The 18285-nt window shown below is 39.3% G+C and overlaps 1 protein-coding gene across 1 annotated transcript in view; it reads left to right on the forward strand.

The window, feature by feature from the left end:
• LOC141968272 (protein spinster homolog 3-like) overlaps window positions 1-16695 on the forward strand; it is a 28487-nt gene extending 11792 nt beyond the window's left edge. Inside the window, exons 9-12 of the mRNA XM_074922776.1 lie at window positions 4982-5047; window positions 12604-12702; window positions 15469-15637; window positions 16157-16695. Coding sequence (XP_074778877.1) covers window positions 4982-5047; window positions 12604-12702; window positions 15469-15636 — 333 coding nt within the window. The 3' untranslated portion in view covers window position 15637; window positions 16157-16695. The remainder of the gene's footprint in view (window positions 1-4981; window positions 5048-12603; window positions 12703-15468; window positions 15638-16156) is intronic.
• The last annotated feature ends 1590 nt before the right edge of the window (window positions 16696-18285 follow it).

Genomic DNA, 18285 nt, shown 5'->3' on the forward strand with positions numbered 1-18285 from the left:
GTATTCTTACTTATTTTTGCTCTCTGAATACTTAAAGCTTGGTGTACTTGTGACTGTACAATACGCACAGTTCTTGCTAAGAATAATTTAGCCATCACCTTCAAAGCCCCAAACCACTCGCTGATCTTCAAAGTCAAGCTTTTGGCAATGCAAACTGAAGTATAAATTGCTTAAATTCTGTTGTCAGTAAATGGTAAAACAGAAACTTACTAGGAACAATGAATAATTCCAAAAATCCCCTGTGAGAAGGAACTGAATGTAAACCTTATTTTAACTATAATCTGGTAAAGAGCTAGGGAAGGACTTCAACCTTTTTTTCTGTGACTTCATAGACACAATTACCATGATTAACATAAATAAGAGGATCCAAGTAAAGTTGATTACCGTAATCAACAGTTCTCTGTAAAAGGGCAGTTTTGCAGATTTTTTGCTTCTAAGAGTAACACTTATTCAAAGATATTTTCCTTTTGGCTCCTCAGGAATGTGTATTCCTGTGGAAAAACACCTTTACATCAAGGGAAAAAACAAATGGATTTGCATGTCTGACTGTGTGTACAAAAGCAAAATGTGAAATTGAAGATTATTTTTAGATTCAAAAGTGGAGATCTGAGTGCCAATAGAATTAGCCATTTTCTTTTTCTGCCTCTCAGGTTCCCACATAGTCCTGCTCTGTGTATGTTCTTCAGTTCTTTTTTTGTCATTAAAGGTGGAGAGCAACTGTTCCACTTGCCAGTCTGTGTTAGATGAGTGAATCAATGTATTGGTTTTGAATTACCAAAATACACCTTTTATTAGGACTGATAAAAAGGAATTTGTTTTAAAAGTTTCTCTCCTTGCAAACAGTATTCTGTTTTCTGATTTCAAGCAGTGTGTTATCTGGGAGGAAAGTCTGGACTGGGGTATGGATAACTGTGTTCCTTAAGTTTCTTCCCATGGGCAGACCAGTTTGATCTTTTAACCAAAGACTTTGCCATTTTGTCTTTTGTTTGATGTGCTAGATTCAGGCGTTCCAATATGTAATGTCAACAGTGTGCAGTGGTAATAAATTGTACATAATCTAAACACCTGATTCTTCTAGTACTCTTACCACTACAGCTGCTTAACTACTGCTTCTCTGGCACCAGCCATGCCTCTCCTTGCTTTCTAAACAAGATCTGACATTAGTCATACTGGTGTGAGAATTGGAGTGGCGTGCCAGCTGGTGCATCTAATTTGAAGGTCCCACTGAAACAAATCTTCCATTTGTGTAGGACACTAGCAGGAAACTGGCTTTCCAGTCACTGTGTACTCAGGCACACTGATGTTAACAAACCTGTCTCCATCACTTCACAGTGCAGAAGCTACTGAAGCAAAAAAGCAGACTTGCATCAGCGTGCAATTACAGTGGCTTCTGTATGGTGCTTTCCACTGTCTTGGGTGGATAATAAAAGGGAACAAGACAGGTTTAATCAGTTATGGCCAAAGCTGGAAGAAATCTTTCAAAGCACAAGAATTCTCAAGTTAACACGGAAATATGGCTGGACTTCCAAGGTTTCTGTTGGGGTAGGTGAACTGCAATGTAATGAGATTTCTCTTCTCTTTCTGGACACCCAGTTCTTGATTTCAAAGACTACCTTTGAAAAGACAAGAGAAAAATTACCTGGCTTTGTTATCTCAGAGGAGGCTCTGTCTATATCTGTTCCTGTCTCCAAAACAAAATGAAATATGTGTGCTCTCTGCAGTGCAGCAGATGCTTTGGAAAGTCGTGACTAGGAACCTTGGACAATAGTTGGTGTTGCGGTAACATAGATTTAAACAGACCTATCTTTGATGGTAATGCTGTATCAGGATGCTGTCTTGACCTGCAGCTTGCCTTTGAAGGAGTTATTCTGCAGCTCTTGTCTCCAATACACCTGCCTGGTGTGGTTCTTTTTGAAAAGACAGAAATTGTTGCTCACTTATGGTCCAGCCATACTGATTCCCTGTTTTGTTGTTGAGGCATGTGTTTAAAATCAGAATGTGTGCTTGGCACTGACATTGATTATAATCTAATTTTCTTCATATTAGCTTAGGTGTGAATGTAAACAGTCATCTACAAAGCAAAATCCCCTTAAAATTTGGGACATTATTCTGGTTGTATCCTTTGGAGACCAATTTTAAGTGTTTGTTAAAAAAGTTTGGGAACCTGGAGAAGGTGACAGCAATAAAATACAATGCTTCACTCTTTTCTAGGTATGCTTAGCAGATTAGAATAGACATGCCACAAACATGATTGGACAAACTTAATGGAAACCCTTTCCATACTAATTTAAAATAAGAACTTGAGACAGTATGAGGAATATTGAGAGATGGTAGAAACAGAAGTATACATTTAAATAGAGCATTCCTCTGTTGTTTTCCTGCCATCCTCAACCCTTCTCCCTAAGCAAGTACAGTACTTCCAGGATGTCTCCACCTCTTTTGAAGAAAAGAACATAAAACTCTCTTCTCTTCATTGATTACAGGGTTTTTATGCAGTTGAATGTCTTAGTATGCCAGCTATTCAACCATATTGCATTTATTCTGCATGACAAAGTATAAAATTGATATTGGTTGCAGACAGAATACCTTGATAAAATATGTAGAATGTTTTATTATCTTCCAAAGCTGTCTGGGTTAAATTTTTCTGGTGACCCTACAATTGTAATCCACACAAGATCTTAGGAAAGAAAAGAAAAGCTAACAAAGTTAGTTGTGTCTTTAATGTTAACACAATTATGTATGAAATAATTATTCTCTGAAGTATGAAGCCTTAACCACTAAATATAATGTTTTCTTATCATGGATAATTTTTCATTAATTCCTATTCCTTTGGTATCTAGGTTGAGAGTATAACTTCTTTCCTAAAGATGAATTTAGCTTTCTTGTCTTGCACTAGGCATGACATGCTCTTGTTCTTAGGGGCTTGTAAAGACTAAATAACTTGGGAAAAACATGAAGAGAAAGGAGAACTGGAAACAACACTTTAAAAGTGCTGAACATCACAAGATTCCTATAAAGGAGAACATTTGATGTATAAAGGCAGGTAGTCATCTACTCCACTGATGGTATCTAGGAACAGTTTGGAAGTCTTCAGAACCTCCTAACTGTTGGATTTGCATCTTGTCACATGTAAAATATCACTCAGGATTTAAATAAATCCCTTTGTTCTTTTTCTCCTTTGTGTTTCACTTTAGCATACACTAATAGCTATGGCACAACTGACAGAATTTACATAAGTTCATGCCATTGTCACTGTATAGCAGGATTCAACTGCACTTCTGCATTTTTCTGTAATTCCTCTGTGAGTACTACTTTGACCACTTCACAGGCTGCAGTTCTAAGTAATAGCACATTTAATTTGTTTATTATGTTTATTTGTATGGAATCAAGGGGCAAAAAGAAAGGAAGATTGTTTATGAATTTGGATCTTCCAAGAGAGTTCGGAGAGTATTATCTTGAAATAAGATGACAAAGGGCTAATCTTCTCTGGTGGCTGCAAGATTTGACATTGATAGTCCTTATTGCCAGGTGGCTTGGCAAAAAAATGAACTGTGTGATATTGCTACCCATGTTAATGAACACATTCCAATTTGTGTTTGGCCCAAAGTTCTCTAATAAAATGTGTGTCACTTGCTTTCCAGCTAAGACTGTCATTCAGCATGGTTTTTGTAGTCTATAGGCTGTTATTGCAACAGTCATGTAGCTGGAGAAGAATGGTTGCATTCTGTCTCTTGCCAGGGCAAGGTCTGCCAAGGTTGTATCAGTGGAAAGACTTTGCTAGTGGGATGCATAAATCCACGAGCTAAGACATAGTCAAGGATTATGTGAAACAGGTGATCTTTGTTATAAAATATAAAGAAAAATAGTTATGTATGGAGATACAGCTGCAAATTAGAAAACCTGTATAAAGCATTTTGAAGGAAAAGATGTTTGGATAAAGGTCTAAATATCTCTGTACTTCAAGGACCTTTTTTTCCAGACTGGTTTGGAGAGGAAAAGACATGAACAGTACAGGTAAGAAACACTGAGGAGGGAGGTGTATTACAGGAAAATGTATAATAGGTCTGATTCTTCATAGGAGAATGTAAGCTACCCCTCTGAAAACATCTGAGAGTTTGCCACTCTGCTTTTCTTAGGACTACATTTTCATCAACCAGATGCAACATCTTGTCCAAGACCTTACTGAACAAGATGCTGGCATCTCTTGTTGTATTGGATTTTATTTCCTAGGTGCCATCTGACTTTGTTACCTGTGTCACTAAATAGATTCTGCCTTCTAGAATGGCTCCAGCTTAATAATGTAATTTTTAATGCTTTCCTCAAGTATCAATTAGTTTGTGCAGCCTGCTCAAATCTATGTCCAGGGGTAGCTGAAAGAGTTAATCTTTTCTAAGACCACAGGTGTAAGAACTGTTGGGGGCCCTTCCCCTTTTCCTGATGGCTGAGTCTCCATCTGTGATGAATTAGGGAATTCCCACAGGGCCCCAAGGCTTTGAGGCTGCCTGTCTCTTGGAGTCCGTTTCATTTTGGAAGTTGTGTCTCTGGAGGAGCCTTTAAGAGTACTTGCACTGGTACAGAGGTGTTCTATTTGTTTCAGTTGGAAACCTGAGCAAAGGGAGATCTTTGAGCAGTTTTTAAACCTGTGCTGAGTGTTTCTCTTTACAAGTTCCTGCTTTCCTCCTCCTGGGTTCAGCAGTTCATTAATGTTTATTTGGGAGGGTGGTGTACGTTTCCTATTTTGGCTCTTCTGCTGAAGATCTGTGACAAAAAACAACCCACATACCTGCTGTGCTTCCTTTTCCCCCTTTTAAGATGAAGTTATGGTTTGTAAACATAGACAGAGATGCTTCGTTTATAAGTAGGTGGGTATGTACAACAACCCTTACATCAGTAAGCATAGTCAGTGAGCCTGCCTTCACCTTCACAATAAAGAAGGTCAATGCAGTGTGTATAGTTACTGCTTTCTTCTCTTTTTTTGCAGATTTTTATTGCATTTGGAGAATTGTTTCTATCAGTAAACTGGGCTGTTGTGACAGACATACTGTTGGTAAGTGCTTGTGAAACTATTCCCTTAAACTGAGTTTTTCATCTTTCCTCAACATAATATTGTTCATAAGCCTGCATCTCGGTGGCCAGAAGGACCTCCACCTCCTAGGAAGAGAAGAATGAACTCCTGCTAAGGATATCTATTGTTACCCTGCTAATGTTAGGGCTGCGATCACGTGCCACAACGTACTGCTGTGCAAAGGTGCCAGTAACAACACGGGTGTGGTAGTGCAGTAGTCCGAGCTTCTTGTAAGCCCAGAAAGGAGATGCGCTGATTTGGATGAACGTGAGTGGAACTATCTAGTGCTTCCTGTACCCACACTAGTTTGGATTTTTTGTACATCTGTGTGTTGTTGGATGTCTGCCAGAACATGGTCTGCACCAGGGAGGATCGCTTTCTGTCTATAATCAGAGACTTTCTATTTGTGCTCCAAAAGATTGAAAAGATGATCCAAATAAGGGAAAGTCAATATTCTGTAAACTAAAGTTAGTGAATCTGTTATAGTTCATCATTCTGTGAACTATTAGCAAGTTCCCATATTCTAGAATACAGTGCAGATAAATTCCAGCACTTGCAAGTCAAATTCATAAGTGGTGCTACACTGCCAAAGCATTAGGCAAGGAGCAACACTTATGAGACGCTTGGAGATTGCAGGACTGACACCACAAGCCTAACGAATAGCAGTGCATTATTTAATTTGAATTCTGCCATCAGTAACTTTCCTTAAAAAGTAGTGATGTGAAAAGCACACATCTTGTGGCACAGTTAGTCTCGGTATCAACAAGCAGCTATTAATTTATTATTGCCAAGGCTTTTAGGGTTAGTAATTTTTAATGTACTCGAGTTTTTACTCAACGGAAAAAATTAGCAACCTTTGGTTTGTGCTGTAGCTCCATACTCACTAATCAGTGTCTGTGTAAAACATGGGACAGATACGGTTGTTACTATCACTGAATTACACAGATCACCAGTCTTATGAAGTAGCTTGTGTGATTTTTTTATTAAATCCATGGTATGAACAACATGAATATCAGTCAAATAAGCAAGGAAATGGTCTACCTTGTTCATATCTAGTAATCAGACTGCAGAAAGCTGATTTAAGTACCAAAGCCAGAGCTATTATAATGATTAACAATCCTTTTGTTTCTACCCATGGGCGTAAGACAAAGCATTTAAATTTCTTTTTCTACAAAGAGAATTGTGTCACAAATGAGACCCAGACTCTCTACTTTGGAGAGTCTTGTTCTGTGGGATCACTGTGTTGCAGAACAGTGGGTGTGACTGTAACCCAAACATCTCAAGCAGATTGCTACCTGAGAGACAGAGATTGTTGGAACAAGCATGGTATGGGCAAAATGCTGATGCAGTTGGTACTGATAGAAGGTGAGTAGGGAAACTGTGTAAAGCCATCAGGACAAGTGAGAGAAGACACAAAGGTCAGGGCAAAGCAGAACAGAAATTTCTGACTATTTCCCACCCTCAGGCTAATGATGGAAAACCAGTAGCTGAAGAGATCCTAAGCAAGAGACATGTGAGCATTTTCTGTTTTATATAATAGTTTTTCATTCCAAGGGAGCTCAAACCTATTTGCCAATTGCTACTGCAAACTCTACTGTCATAATAAATCTTTCATATAAGAACCACAGTGAATGCATTAATATGTAGCAGAATATGCACTGATGCACAATAACATGTCATAAGAGTTTAGGACAGTGAAGAAGACTTGCAGCCTGTAGCTCATGTGGAACACAGTCGCTTACAAGGCTGTCATCGTTGCTTGCTGCCACAGGAACTGAAAAATCTACAACTGAGGTTGCTGTCACTATGGTCTTACTCAGATATACAACTTGCTTGGTATTCTTAACAACTAACTAAAAACAAGCAGTAGAAAAGCAGATCAGAGATAAAAGTATCTCTATTGCAGTCTTCCACGTGAAAGTATATAGCCAAATGCTGAGCACTGTCTAGTGACAAAAGGGACTAGCTGTGAAGCACTACAGAACACTCCCTCCACTGACTTGACCTTGTCTTGTTGACACGAGCCTGTTTATCCTCACACTTCATAGCTGAAGAACCTTTCTTTACATTATGATTGAGATGAAAAAATGAAACAACTTATATTTCATGGTTCTTCAACAAAACAGTGCTGATATTGGCTGTTGTGTTATGCTCTCAATATACTCTTTCATGATGCTGCTTTCTACATTTCAGTTTTCTGCACTCTGGAATATTAATTAAAAAAAAAAATTGCAGTTGGCATTAGTGAATTGGTTGTCTGCTTAAAACCTCAGCCAGCAGCAAGAGGGTTTTGTTTCTTCTTTGACTCTCAAAGAATGGTCAGAAACAATTATCCTATGAGAAAAGAGCTGTAGGCTTGAAGCAGTGAACAGGTGCAGAGAAACTATCACAGGTCCAAAATGAAATTTTTTATTAGCTTCTATTTCAGTTTATTTTGAAATCACTGGGGTTTTGCAACAGAACCAAGTACTATTACAATTAGAATTATTTTTTCATCAGTTGAGGCACCATTGAGGGATTCTTTAAAAGTTTCTCAATTTGCTTTTCTTTGAACTCCTACATCTGCATTTTCATTCTCTCCTCTGTCATTGTTGAAGAGTAAGGCGACATCACTGAGTTACATACTGTTGATATACGATGGGGAAACTAAGACAGGTGATTATTGTCAGCTTTTCCTTCAGTTCCTTTTTGAATCCAGACTGCAAAATCTGCAAGCTGCTGCACTTCCATTCAGTGCAGTCACTCGGGTCTCAGCTTGCTTGGGGAATGCTGCATCATATTGCAGCCTGCAGGAAGTCTTGTCGGGAGTGTCATTGCCATATCCTGGATTCATGTAAACCCAGAGGGGAAGCTCTTGTCTCCCGAGTGAATGACACCCCTTATTTGTATTTATTTTAGAATCTTTCAGTTTAAGGTACAAGCAATATTGCATCAGATGGCAACAAGTGGGAAGGTGAAAAGTTTGGCAGAGCAGAGCTCTGTAGTGGTGTGTTCCCCCTGAGAGCAGACACTCGGTGTATAACTGTGAATGTGCTTTGGGCTGGATCTGTTGAATTCTAAACGTTACTAATTGTTTTATCAAAAAAAATGATGGAATTCAGCTGAATTTGTGGATGTCTGCTCATTCAGCGGCAATCTTATTTGGGAGTTGTGTTTCATCCTGCTGAAAATCCCTGGGTTCAGTGTATTACTGCTATTACATTGACTGAAGGGTGCCATAGATAACGACAGTAATTTCTCTTTTTGCGTTCTTTCCTGTGTGAACTGGTAGAATTTCTGATAATGTGGCTGGATTTGCTAATGCATTTTCTTATTTTGCCATGAAAATGATGTTTCTTTCTTCCCACATGACACTACTAGCCAGACAATGTAGCTAGAAATTCATTTATCCTGCGACCTGTGGAGCTGAAGACAAAGGAAGATGCTGACTGAATGATAAGGAGTTTCTTCCTTTGTGGCTAATACATCAAGATGCATTGCATGTAGCAACCTTTGTGACTCTTATTCAGCTGTAAACATGAAGGTATCTACTGTACAACTACAGTCATAATGTGCAAGTGGAGAAGTGCTGTAGCTGCTCTGCTTGCAATACACTGGCTCACTGGGAAGCTGTACATGGAGTGTCCCTTACGAAATATGTTTGCCATCTGTGAGGTGATGGGACTCTGTCTTTTAGGTTTTTGGCAGCTAATAGTGTAGGAGATGCTGGAACTGGAAGCTAATATGGGTTTTGGGAAGGCCACCAACATGTCCCTGTCTTTGTTTGGAAGTGCCCTGGGAGGTATAAGAGTGTTCACCAGCCTGTCTGTTCCATCTGCTTTTTTAGCTGACAACTCTGTCACAGTCTGCAGGAGGATCTCTAAAACCTCCAGAGACAGCATGACAGGGTTTGCAAACTATATCTGTTTGGGGCATCCTGCTTATTTGTCAAGGCTTCTGGACTGGGATCTCCTAGGAGATGACAGTGTATAGGATGTCATCCGCATTGTTGACATAGTGTGGGTAATTGGGCAGTCACTGTGGATAGGCAGGATGCTATGGCTATTTCATAGTCCCTGTGTGTGGGAGTGTTTGGTTTCTTCTTTTTCTGCAGTGGCTTGAGCTCTTGCAGATGGTTTCCGTTGTGCAGAAGAACCTGAATAATAGCACAGGCAGAGTCTGTATGAGCCTCACAACTCCAGGAAATGTCCTATCCTTCTCTTCCATTTTTCTCGTTACAGCTTTGTTCCATGTGTCTCTTGTAGTTATAGATATGAGATATTAAATAAATGTGTTATGGAAGTAGTGCAGGGCACTGAGAGAGCAAAAGTGCATTTATCTTTCCTCATGCCTGCAGTGCGCACAATATATTAAGTGCATAACAATATTTGATTTGTATTTCTCAAACACAGCCTGTCATTATCAAGAAAAGAAAAGAAATCTGAGTCTACTACAGATGACATGATATCCTTGGAGAGCCAAGAGCTGTCAGTCTCCAGTCTGGTACAGTCTGTCATAGCAAGGTCTACTTCCCAAGCTCAGTTTTCTACTGTAGTCTCCTTATCTCTCTTCCTGTACAAAAACCGGTTCCTAAAGTGCAGCTGCTCAACTGGTACTCCAGGCAGGTTCTGAGAGAAAACAGAACTTGGGTAGACTGAACGCCCTCAGGCTAGGCTAAAGGGTGCCATGACCACAGTGAGGAGGAGCTGTTGGACTGTTCCTTCATCTCATGGATGACAAGGTTTTCAGCTTCCAGATCAGCCAGTCTCACATGACTGTTCTTAGGCTGGCAGGGGTCTGGATGCAGCGTGACAGCAACAGGACATTAAAGGGCTTTTCTGTAACTCTGAAGAGATCTCCAAGACATCCCTGTTTTAATATTTATTACTGTTGAAGCACTCTATCTAAATTTTCCTAATGAAAAATAAATGTTCCATCCATGGTTAGAAACATCTACTTTGGAGACACTAGGAAGGGAAAGGGATACAAGCTAGCTTTATGTGTACAAAGTAAGGAAGGAGGTTGTGTCTTTTAATAAAACCACAGTGTATAGAGTACTCTTACTAGGTGCAAAGATGCTGGTTTAAGATATTGAGTGATTTGTGTATCCAAGTTTGTGGCCATTTCTGGCTAAGAGGGGCACTGCCAGTGTGGACTGGTTTTCTACTGAAACTGGCTGCAATATGGGGTAAGCAGGACCAAAAGGCTCCCACTGAATGGAATTAATTATGTGAGCTCTTGAGAAACTCCCTCTCTGAACATAGGAAATTTGGCTGTAGGAAAAAGGACATCACTGCTATGTTTCTGGCATGCCAGCAGGGTGTAAGGCATGTTATTGCTTGGAAAACCCTGGCTACAAGAAGGGTTTACTAGGCAGAGATAAAAGGACATTGCCAAGTTGGCTATAATTTTTGCTAATTGTATTGGGGAAATCTGTCTGTTTTCTTTCTCATTTTAGATCAAATGCTCTGTTAAATCTAATGGGATTCATAGCCTCACTTCCTAAGGAAACAAGACTTACTAGAGTCTATGTCTGCTTTCTCTTTTAAGTTTTGAAACCGTGGATTTCAACCAAGTTTGTTAAAGAGTTTGAGACCTTGGGAAGACCTGAGTTCATACAAGCCTTGTGAAAACTGGTGACCTTGATGAGAAAAATGATCCAGATTGGCACCCCCAGAAGAACTTCATTTTAGGGAAAGACTCTGCAGCACATACATCTTGTCAAACATGAGAGAAAATGGTAGAAGGATGTTTGTGAGAGAGAGAGAGAGAGAGAGAGACATACAGCATGAAAACCATAGCAATGGAAAAAGCTTGGCATGATGCTTACAAGATGTAAATCATGATTACTCTATGAATTTATCAAAATAACATTTTTAGGTGTTTTCAATCTATATGTGGCCCAGTCTTCATACCAAGAATGAATGTCATGCAGCTCCTGCAGATGGGGGCTGCAAGAGGCAAAGGAATGCAGTGCTACAGCATCCTCTGTCAAACCACCCCAAATGCAAACCATTACAGTAATATAGCTTATTGTCCTTCCTGTTTCTGCATCCATGCTATGGCTTTGAAGTTTCAAGTTAATTTAAAATGCTGTAACTTACTGGTATTTATAGGTCCTGACTGCATATGGCACTTAAGTATTCTTTGCTCTGATTCTCACAAGAGTAATAAACCTTAGTGTCTTGGACTCACCTGCCTGTTTTAATGTCCATTAATGCAGTTCCACTCACCCTAAAGATGTGGCATTAATGTTGCTACTGTGATATAGCTACATCTTAGTGGTAGGTAAATATTTTTTTCTCTAATATTCTGAGGCCTCTTTAAACACAAAGAATGATAATAAAACTCTAAATCAAATGTGAGAGCAGGATCTTTTTTTTTCTTTTAAACCTAACTTGCCATGTGTCAGTGTTTCCTTGAAGGTGGCTCTAGAGCTACAATATAGGTTGTAAACCTCGAGTTTGTCTCTTGGTAAAACACCAGTCACCATGTTAATTAGTGCTTGAGACACCCTAAGTGATGTTCAGATCAGTTTCCCAAAAAATCAGATTGGGGAATAGAGGACTGGGAGAATATTAAGCATTTTGTCTCTGATACAAGCAAGTGGTTGGAAAACAAAGGTATGAAGGTTTAAAATTGCTCCTGTCTCATTCTGCTTGTGAATGCTTTTTGTGTAAATGTATTCTTGAAAGGGAGAAACACAAATTATATAGAATCATTCTGTACTTCTTCAGGCACAGTCGATCTTTAGTGGCACAGACATAAAGCCCTTATTACCCCAAAATTACTACATTTCATTTTAAAAAATAGTTCTAATCTGTGCGATGCTTTGCCATGTTCTGAATGTGCACCACATCTTCTTCTCCAGCTTGTTATTTAAACTGTGTGCACTCAAAAGCACAATCATTTTGAGGTGATGTTACTAGAGTAGCTATATCTCAGGTGCTATCTGGTTATAAGCAGCAAACTTCTGCCATCAAAGCTGTCATCAAAGCAGCATCAGGCACCTTCTGGTATGACAGGTTGGGTCTCCTGCCTCTGTCTTCATGTGGTCTGCAAGGTCTCAGCAGACATCCTTTATAGCCATGGCAGATATTTCAAATTCCAGGTACCCCAGTTTCCCCCCAGACCATGCCTGCTGACACAGTGTCCTAAGAGATTCTTCTCAGAGTCTGTCAGTGCTGCATCTCCTTATTGGTAAATGAGTATGACTGCAAGGGTTACTGGCTGGAGGTTTCTGCTAGTTGCATGGCCAAGTAAATCTGTACAAGCTGCTGTGAGTCTACAAATGGAGGCAGAAAAGTCTTTTTTTTTCTACTCCATTGTCATCCCCCCTTGTGTGTTGCTTTCTTGAATGTTTTTTTCCTCAACAAAACATCCAATGTACTCTTTTGCTTGGAGTAGCTTCTCTGTCTCCAAACTTATAGCCAGTGTTTGAATATGAAATACATAAAAATGAATATATTAATCTCTCTAGGCTGTTATATCAGTGGCTGTCCATTCATGACATTCACTCTGTTAATATTCATTCTCTTGTGGGTTGTGTTTTATTTCAGTATGTTGTGACACCAAGACGACAGTCTACAGCTATTGCCCTGCAGATTTTGGTGAGCCATCTGCTGGGAGACGCAGGCAGCCCGTATCTCATTGGGACTGTAAGTGAATCTTCTGCTTATTGGGCTTTCCTTAGGGTAAAGCTTTTAGAAACTGAAAGACACTCACAGAATTGTAGGCACTTCCTGGTCCAAAACTAGAAAGTATTCAAATTGGTGTCCTTGATACTAGAATATAGACATTTTCCTAACCATTTTTACTTGCATGAAACTTCTGATCCTGTGACACTGCAGGTACATAAAATATAATCCTACACCTTTAGGTGTGAGTAGTTCCATGCAGTGTGTATAAATTTATTTTGATTCTGAATTTGCAAACTTCATAAATTTTTGAAGGCATACATTTTTTCCAAAGATTGTGTTATGGGTATTGTACTTGGATTTAAGCCCTTTCTGCTAAGTTTGTGAGGAGTTTCGTGGAAGTTAATCAAATACCATAAAACCTAAACTCCTAGTTCAGATCTTGAGGATTGGAATCTTGCAATTAGTCGATGGTTTCTTGAAAATCAGAACAAGAGTGACTGCAATGGTTGCCTTTGATACTACTTGGCATTTAAAGCTCTGGTTTCAAATTACCTTAACCTTGGATTCCCGTATTGCTTCAGACCTGGTTTCTCTGCTCTTCCTACATTTACTTAATATTAGGTGCTTCTGGACAAAGCAGCCTAGTACTCTTCTCCTTGCTGTTCATTTGTCTTATTTCCAGTGGATGATATGTGTCAGCACTGTTTCCTTCCTTCATTTTTTTTTGATTTAAGACACAGTAATTCTGCACACAGTAGCTAAACAATCACCCACTTTGATTTTTCTGCTTTACTGGACATGGGAGAGAGAGTCAGTTGTTGTCATTTTATAGTTTTTTTAATATGGAAGTTTATTTTAAGATGTTCACCTCAAGAATATCTGTTCTTTCTTTGTCACATGTTAACAGTGTCAGGGTTAGACAGGGCCAGACAGAAGTGCCCATGAGCTGTGCCTGCATGCACAGCTGCTGCTGGTCCAGCCAGACAGGAGATCCCCCTTGTTCTGGGTGAAAAGCAGAGTCTCAGCTGTGTCATGTATCTGGCAGAGAAGACAGCCTGCTCTCACTGAGAGATTCCTCCTGCTGGATGTCTTTTTTGGCAAGTGAAGAGACCACTTTGCTCATTGGTGTGTATTATGAAACTCTTGCCCTCTCACTGATTTGGCTGTATGGATGGGGGAACATAATAACCACCATCCCCGTGCCATGAAAAATTACATGCAGAAATGGAAGGTATCTTAAAAGCTGAAATATGCCTAGTGCATTCTTCCTTTGACTACTCTATTGACTTATGCTTCCTGACCGAAAGACCAAAATGTCTGTAGCTCTTACCCACTGTTCCTTGCCATCTTTGAGTCACAGGCAGAACTGAGGCTTCCTGCTGGATGTGGCTGCATCCTGCTAGTAACTGTGTGCAGAATACTTCTTATGCAGTACCTTGCATGCAGTTGCCCTAAATAGCAGCTAATAGAAAAGTGTGAAGACAAAAAAAGATTATCCAGATGAGATTAACCTCAGGTAACCTTGCTACTTTGCAGAGAACAGAGACAATAAATCCAGGAATAGAGCTACTGCATGTCCAAGTGAGGTCCTATGCTAAGACCACAACATTGTCTTCTGGAATGCTTCTGTGAACCAATACATCAATGCTGCCCACGTCTGCTGTTGATTAAACACCAAATCTTCTGCATTCATGTCTTGCTATTGTTTACTAACCTGCTTCAGCTAATCCTTTATCTTAAAAACTGGCTGGAGACTCAGGGAGCAGTCTCTTTCAGTCTGTTTTTCCCCCCTCTGTGCTCCAGAGATTTTCTTACTAAGCATTTAAAAATTAAATGCACTAGGTTTGTATTTTGACCATTATGCTTGCTGTAGTCCCTAGGTGACCATTTAAAGTTGATCTTGCTCTTATCTGCTTAAACTGTCATAAATAATCATACTAAATCCAGCAAAGGTTGAAGAGTCTTGTATTTATGTATTTCAAGTCACATAGCATATTCTAACCATCAAGAACAAATGAGGGAATAAAAATGACTGCATTCGACATTCATCTTTTTGTTTATGCTAAGAAGAGATTTTAAATTCCTGGGTTGTATTGAATCTTAGTGAATTTCTTTAAATACAGCTTTTCTTTCTGTCTACAAAAATAAAATTCATGTGTATCATTTATAGCTTTTACAACCTCATCCTTCAGCCAGTGCAAAAAGCAGCTGCCTGATATCTTCTTCTTCCCAGTTCCTCATAATGTCACTCCATGATTCTTCAAATGCTTTTGGCTCAAAAGCAGACTCCACTCCTGTCTCTAATTTCCAGCTCTTCCTTTTTAATGAGTGTCGCTGCTTTTTCCTTGTGAATTGATGCTAGCCCCCTGTTTCTATCAATTTGGTGCTGATTAGGGAGGTATAAAGTTATGGAATAACACCAAGAAATTATAAAGATCATTGCCAAATGTCTGTCCTGTGCTAACTGTCTAGAGATGAGCTAGAAAATGGTAAAATGAGTTAATACTTACCAAACATTATAAACATTGGTTGCAGTATTTCCTTATCTTGTGACTGGAGGCACTGAAAGTATAAAAGAACATGAAATACTTGACCAAATGGAAGCTGGACAGCAGTGAAGTGCAGGTGTACTGCGTACTGGGTTTGACAAACTTTGGTAGCAAGTTTTCCTCCCTGTCTGCCTGGTTTCATTCTTTTCAAGGACCACACTGTCAACAGTCTGTTTAAACCAAGAGAGGAGGATGATGCTGTCCCAGATTAATGACAGTCTTGTTCACTCCCTAGATCTCCAATGCTATCCAGGCCAAGAATGCTTGCTCATTCCAGTGGAGTTTCTGGAGCCTGCAGTACAGCTTTGTAGTGTGTGCTTTTGTTGGTGTCTTTGGAGGAGGTTTTTTCCTCCTGACGTCTTTCTACATTGAGGAAGATCGTAAAGAAGCGGAGAGGCTTTGAGGTTTGTATATGTCTTTATAATTTTTAAACATGTATCTGATTGCTTTTCTGTTTTTACACTGTCCGTGATATTGGCTCTGTAAAGTTAAAACACAAATGTCTGCATTATGTTAATACCACATGAGTTTCTGTGAAGGCAAAATCCCAGCAAAATCTCAGATTAAACAAACTTCCCATATTTAGCAATAATATAATGCTGCTAAACATTCAGACTGCAGCACACTCAAGGATCAGGGAAGTGCTACTAGTGACACCTTCAAAATGCTGCAGTATATGGAGGTAATAAAACAGCTTTACTGTAATGCACCATTACAGACTTCATGGAAGGGAAGGTGGTTCTTTTTCTACTCTGTTTTTTCTGAGCCCAGTAGAACCAGTCCTAGCTCTCTGTAATAATTCTTCCTCTTCCCTGAAAGAAGTCATATTCGAAGTGTAAAAGACTTAAAGAAAACCTGTTGAATTGGACAGAACACTGTCCTCAATCCCGGAGATTCTTACAACTTCCTTCTTGGTTTTCTAGGTACCAGAAATGAACGCTGTCTTTCAAGTGAAGATTAACTCTGGGGCAAGATTTGCAAAGAAGAAAATAATATCCTCCCCTTTTTCTTTCCTTTTTGCTTAATGAGATACAGCTAGAGAAAAGGCCAGATAACAATTCCTCCATATGGCCGAAAATCCTGCATACTGACTTTTTTGGATGCTTTTGACCGTGAGTCAAGAATTTCTACTGCATTGGCATATGGCAACCCTCCCCCATCTGCAAAACAGGCACGAGTATTCTGTTGAGCTGGGGAGCTCCAGAAGGCAGTGTATAGAGCTGTCACAGGCACAACTGCTAACCTAAACAAGACAGTAGCGTTTAAGGCAGAATGTCTTGTGGAGATTAGGAAGGGAGGCCTATGAATTCTCAGCAGGATAAGATTTGCCTATAGAATTTGGAAAATGTAGATAGTACAAAAAGTGCTTTCAGTTGTCTGAAGTGACCAATAGAAGCAGAAACTATCAAAGTCAGTGTCAGATTCAAGAGTGGAGGGTTGTGATAATTTTATGTGTAGTATGTTAATAGCCTCTTTCTAATCCTTTGAGGCTGTATCCTCAGGCCTTGGGTATCTCCCCACATAAGTATACAGTAGTAGTTGCAAAACCACTTAAATATAACTATCCATGTGAGCTCTTATCTCTGAAGTGCATAAGACTTTGGATGTGGTATGTATTGTCATAATATCATGCCAGGTGCCAAACAGGACATGATTAGTAGCCAACTTTCATTGTTTGACGTGGTATAGTTCCCAGCAGTACCTTAAAGCCAAAGCCCAAGGAAGATATTAGCAAGTGAATTGTGAAGTATTATGAATCTTGACTGATTCTCCCAGGAAATCATAAGGATCATGAAGCACAATATTCCTGTAATGACTGTGAATATCTAATGTCATTATAAATAGCATAATTCAGCAACTGCAGGGTTTTGTTCCTCCCTCTCTTTCCCTCGTGTTTAAAAAATCTGTTCTGAAACCTGTCTTAAACCCAGGTAGTGAAATTTGGCCAGAGCTTATGCCATTATGGGAAATAAACTTTTTTGTGATACTCAGTAAGAGATAATAATTGTCTTTAAAATAAAAGTCGTTATTCTGAAGGACTGAGCAATTTTTTCTGGTTGTAAAAAATAGTCAAAGCCATTATATCACTGACTTTTTGGAAATTCATGTGCCAGAGAACCTGTGTCCAACAAGGGATTTTTTCTATTGGGTATGGATGCATCAGCTTGTAGAGGTCCCAAGGGCTCATCTTAACATTTTCAGGCTATATTTTAAGCTACCTGGTAGCAGTGTTTGAATTGAAACCTCTTGCTTATATTCGGCAGACCTGGTGAAATTTGTAGCATTTGTCTTCCAGCTGGAGGGAGAACAATTCACTTTGCACCAATGCCTCAGTGTAGGATGAAATTGAGAGGTCTAGAAAGATTCTTTAAGGCCTTCTCAACTCACTGCACACTTGAGGTTGGACTTGCAAAATCTTGAGATTCATCTGGTACACTGTTACTGTACCACATGTGCTGTTTGACGATATCCACATGGCTCTGGCAAACAGCTACTTTGTCAAAAAGTTAAATTCTGAGGTGAGGTGAAATTCACCCATGCAATATATTGTACAGCAGTACCTTCACTAGATACTATTTAATGTTACATCACTTTATGCCCAGAAACTGATAGAAAATTTCTGTGACAAGTACACATCAGTATTTGAGGCTATAAAATTATTTTGACTTTGTTTAATTCTGTGATGTTTGCTGGTGACAACAGTGCCAGATCTTTCCTTAGTATTTTATCAGAATTTCTCAGAAGCTGCACATTAAGCATGTCACCATAAAGATTTGCATTGTGCTTCAAGTCTTTCGTACACAATATATAGACATGTATATTATGTACAGCCTAATTCTGACATTTTCTGGGAACATTAGTATTAGGTAATGATTTGTTTTGGTAGAGAAATCTAAGTATCAGTTAACCCGATACTATGAAAGGTGTTGAGCTTGGATTTACAGAGCTCTGAGGATCAGTAATAGAATCACAAGATTCTACCGCTGTTGCCAAACTCAAGAGATAAATTTCGAAACTGCTAAAATCATTGACAGCTGCAAAACAGATGCCC

This window comes from Athene noctua, chromosome 19 (genome assembly GCF_965140245.1).
Source record: "Athene noctua chromosome 19, bAthNoc1.hap1.1, whole genome shotgun sequence".
Lineage (NCBI taxonomy): Eukaryota > Metazoa > Chordata > Aves > Strigiformes > Strigidae > Athene > Athene noctua.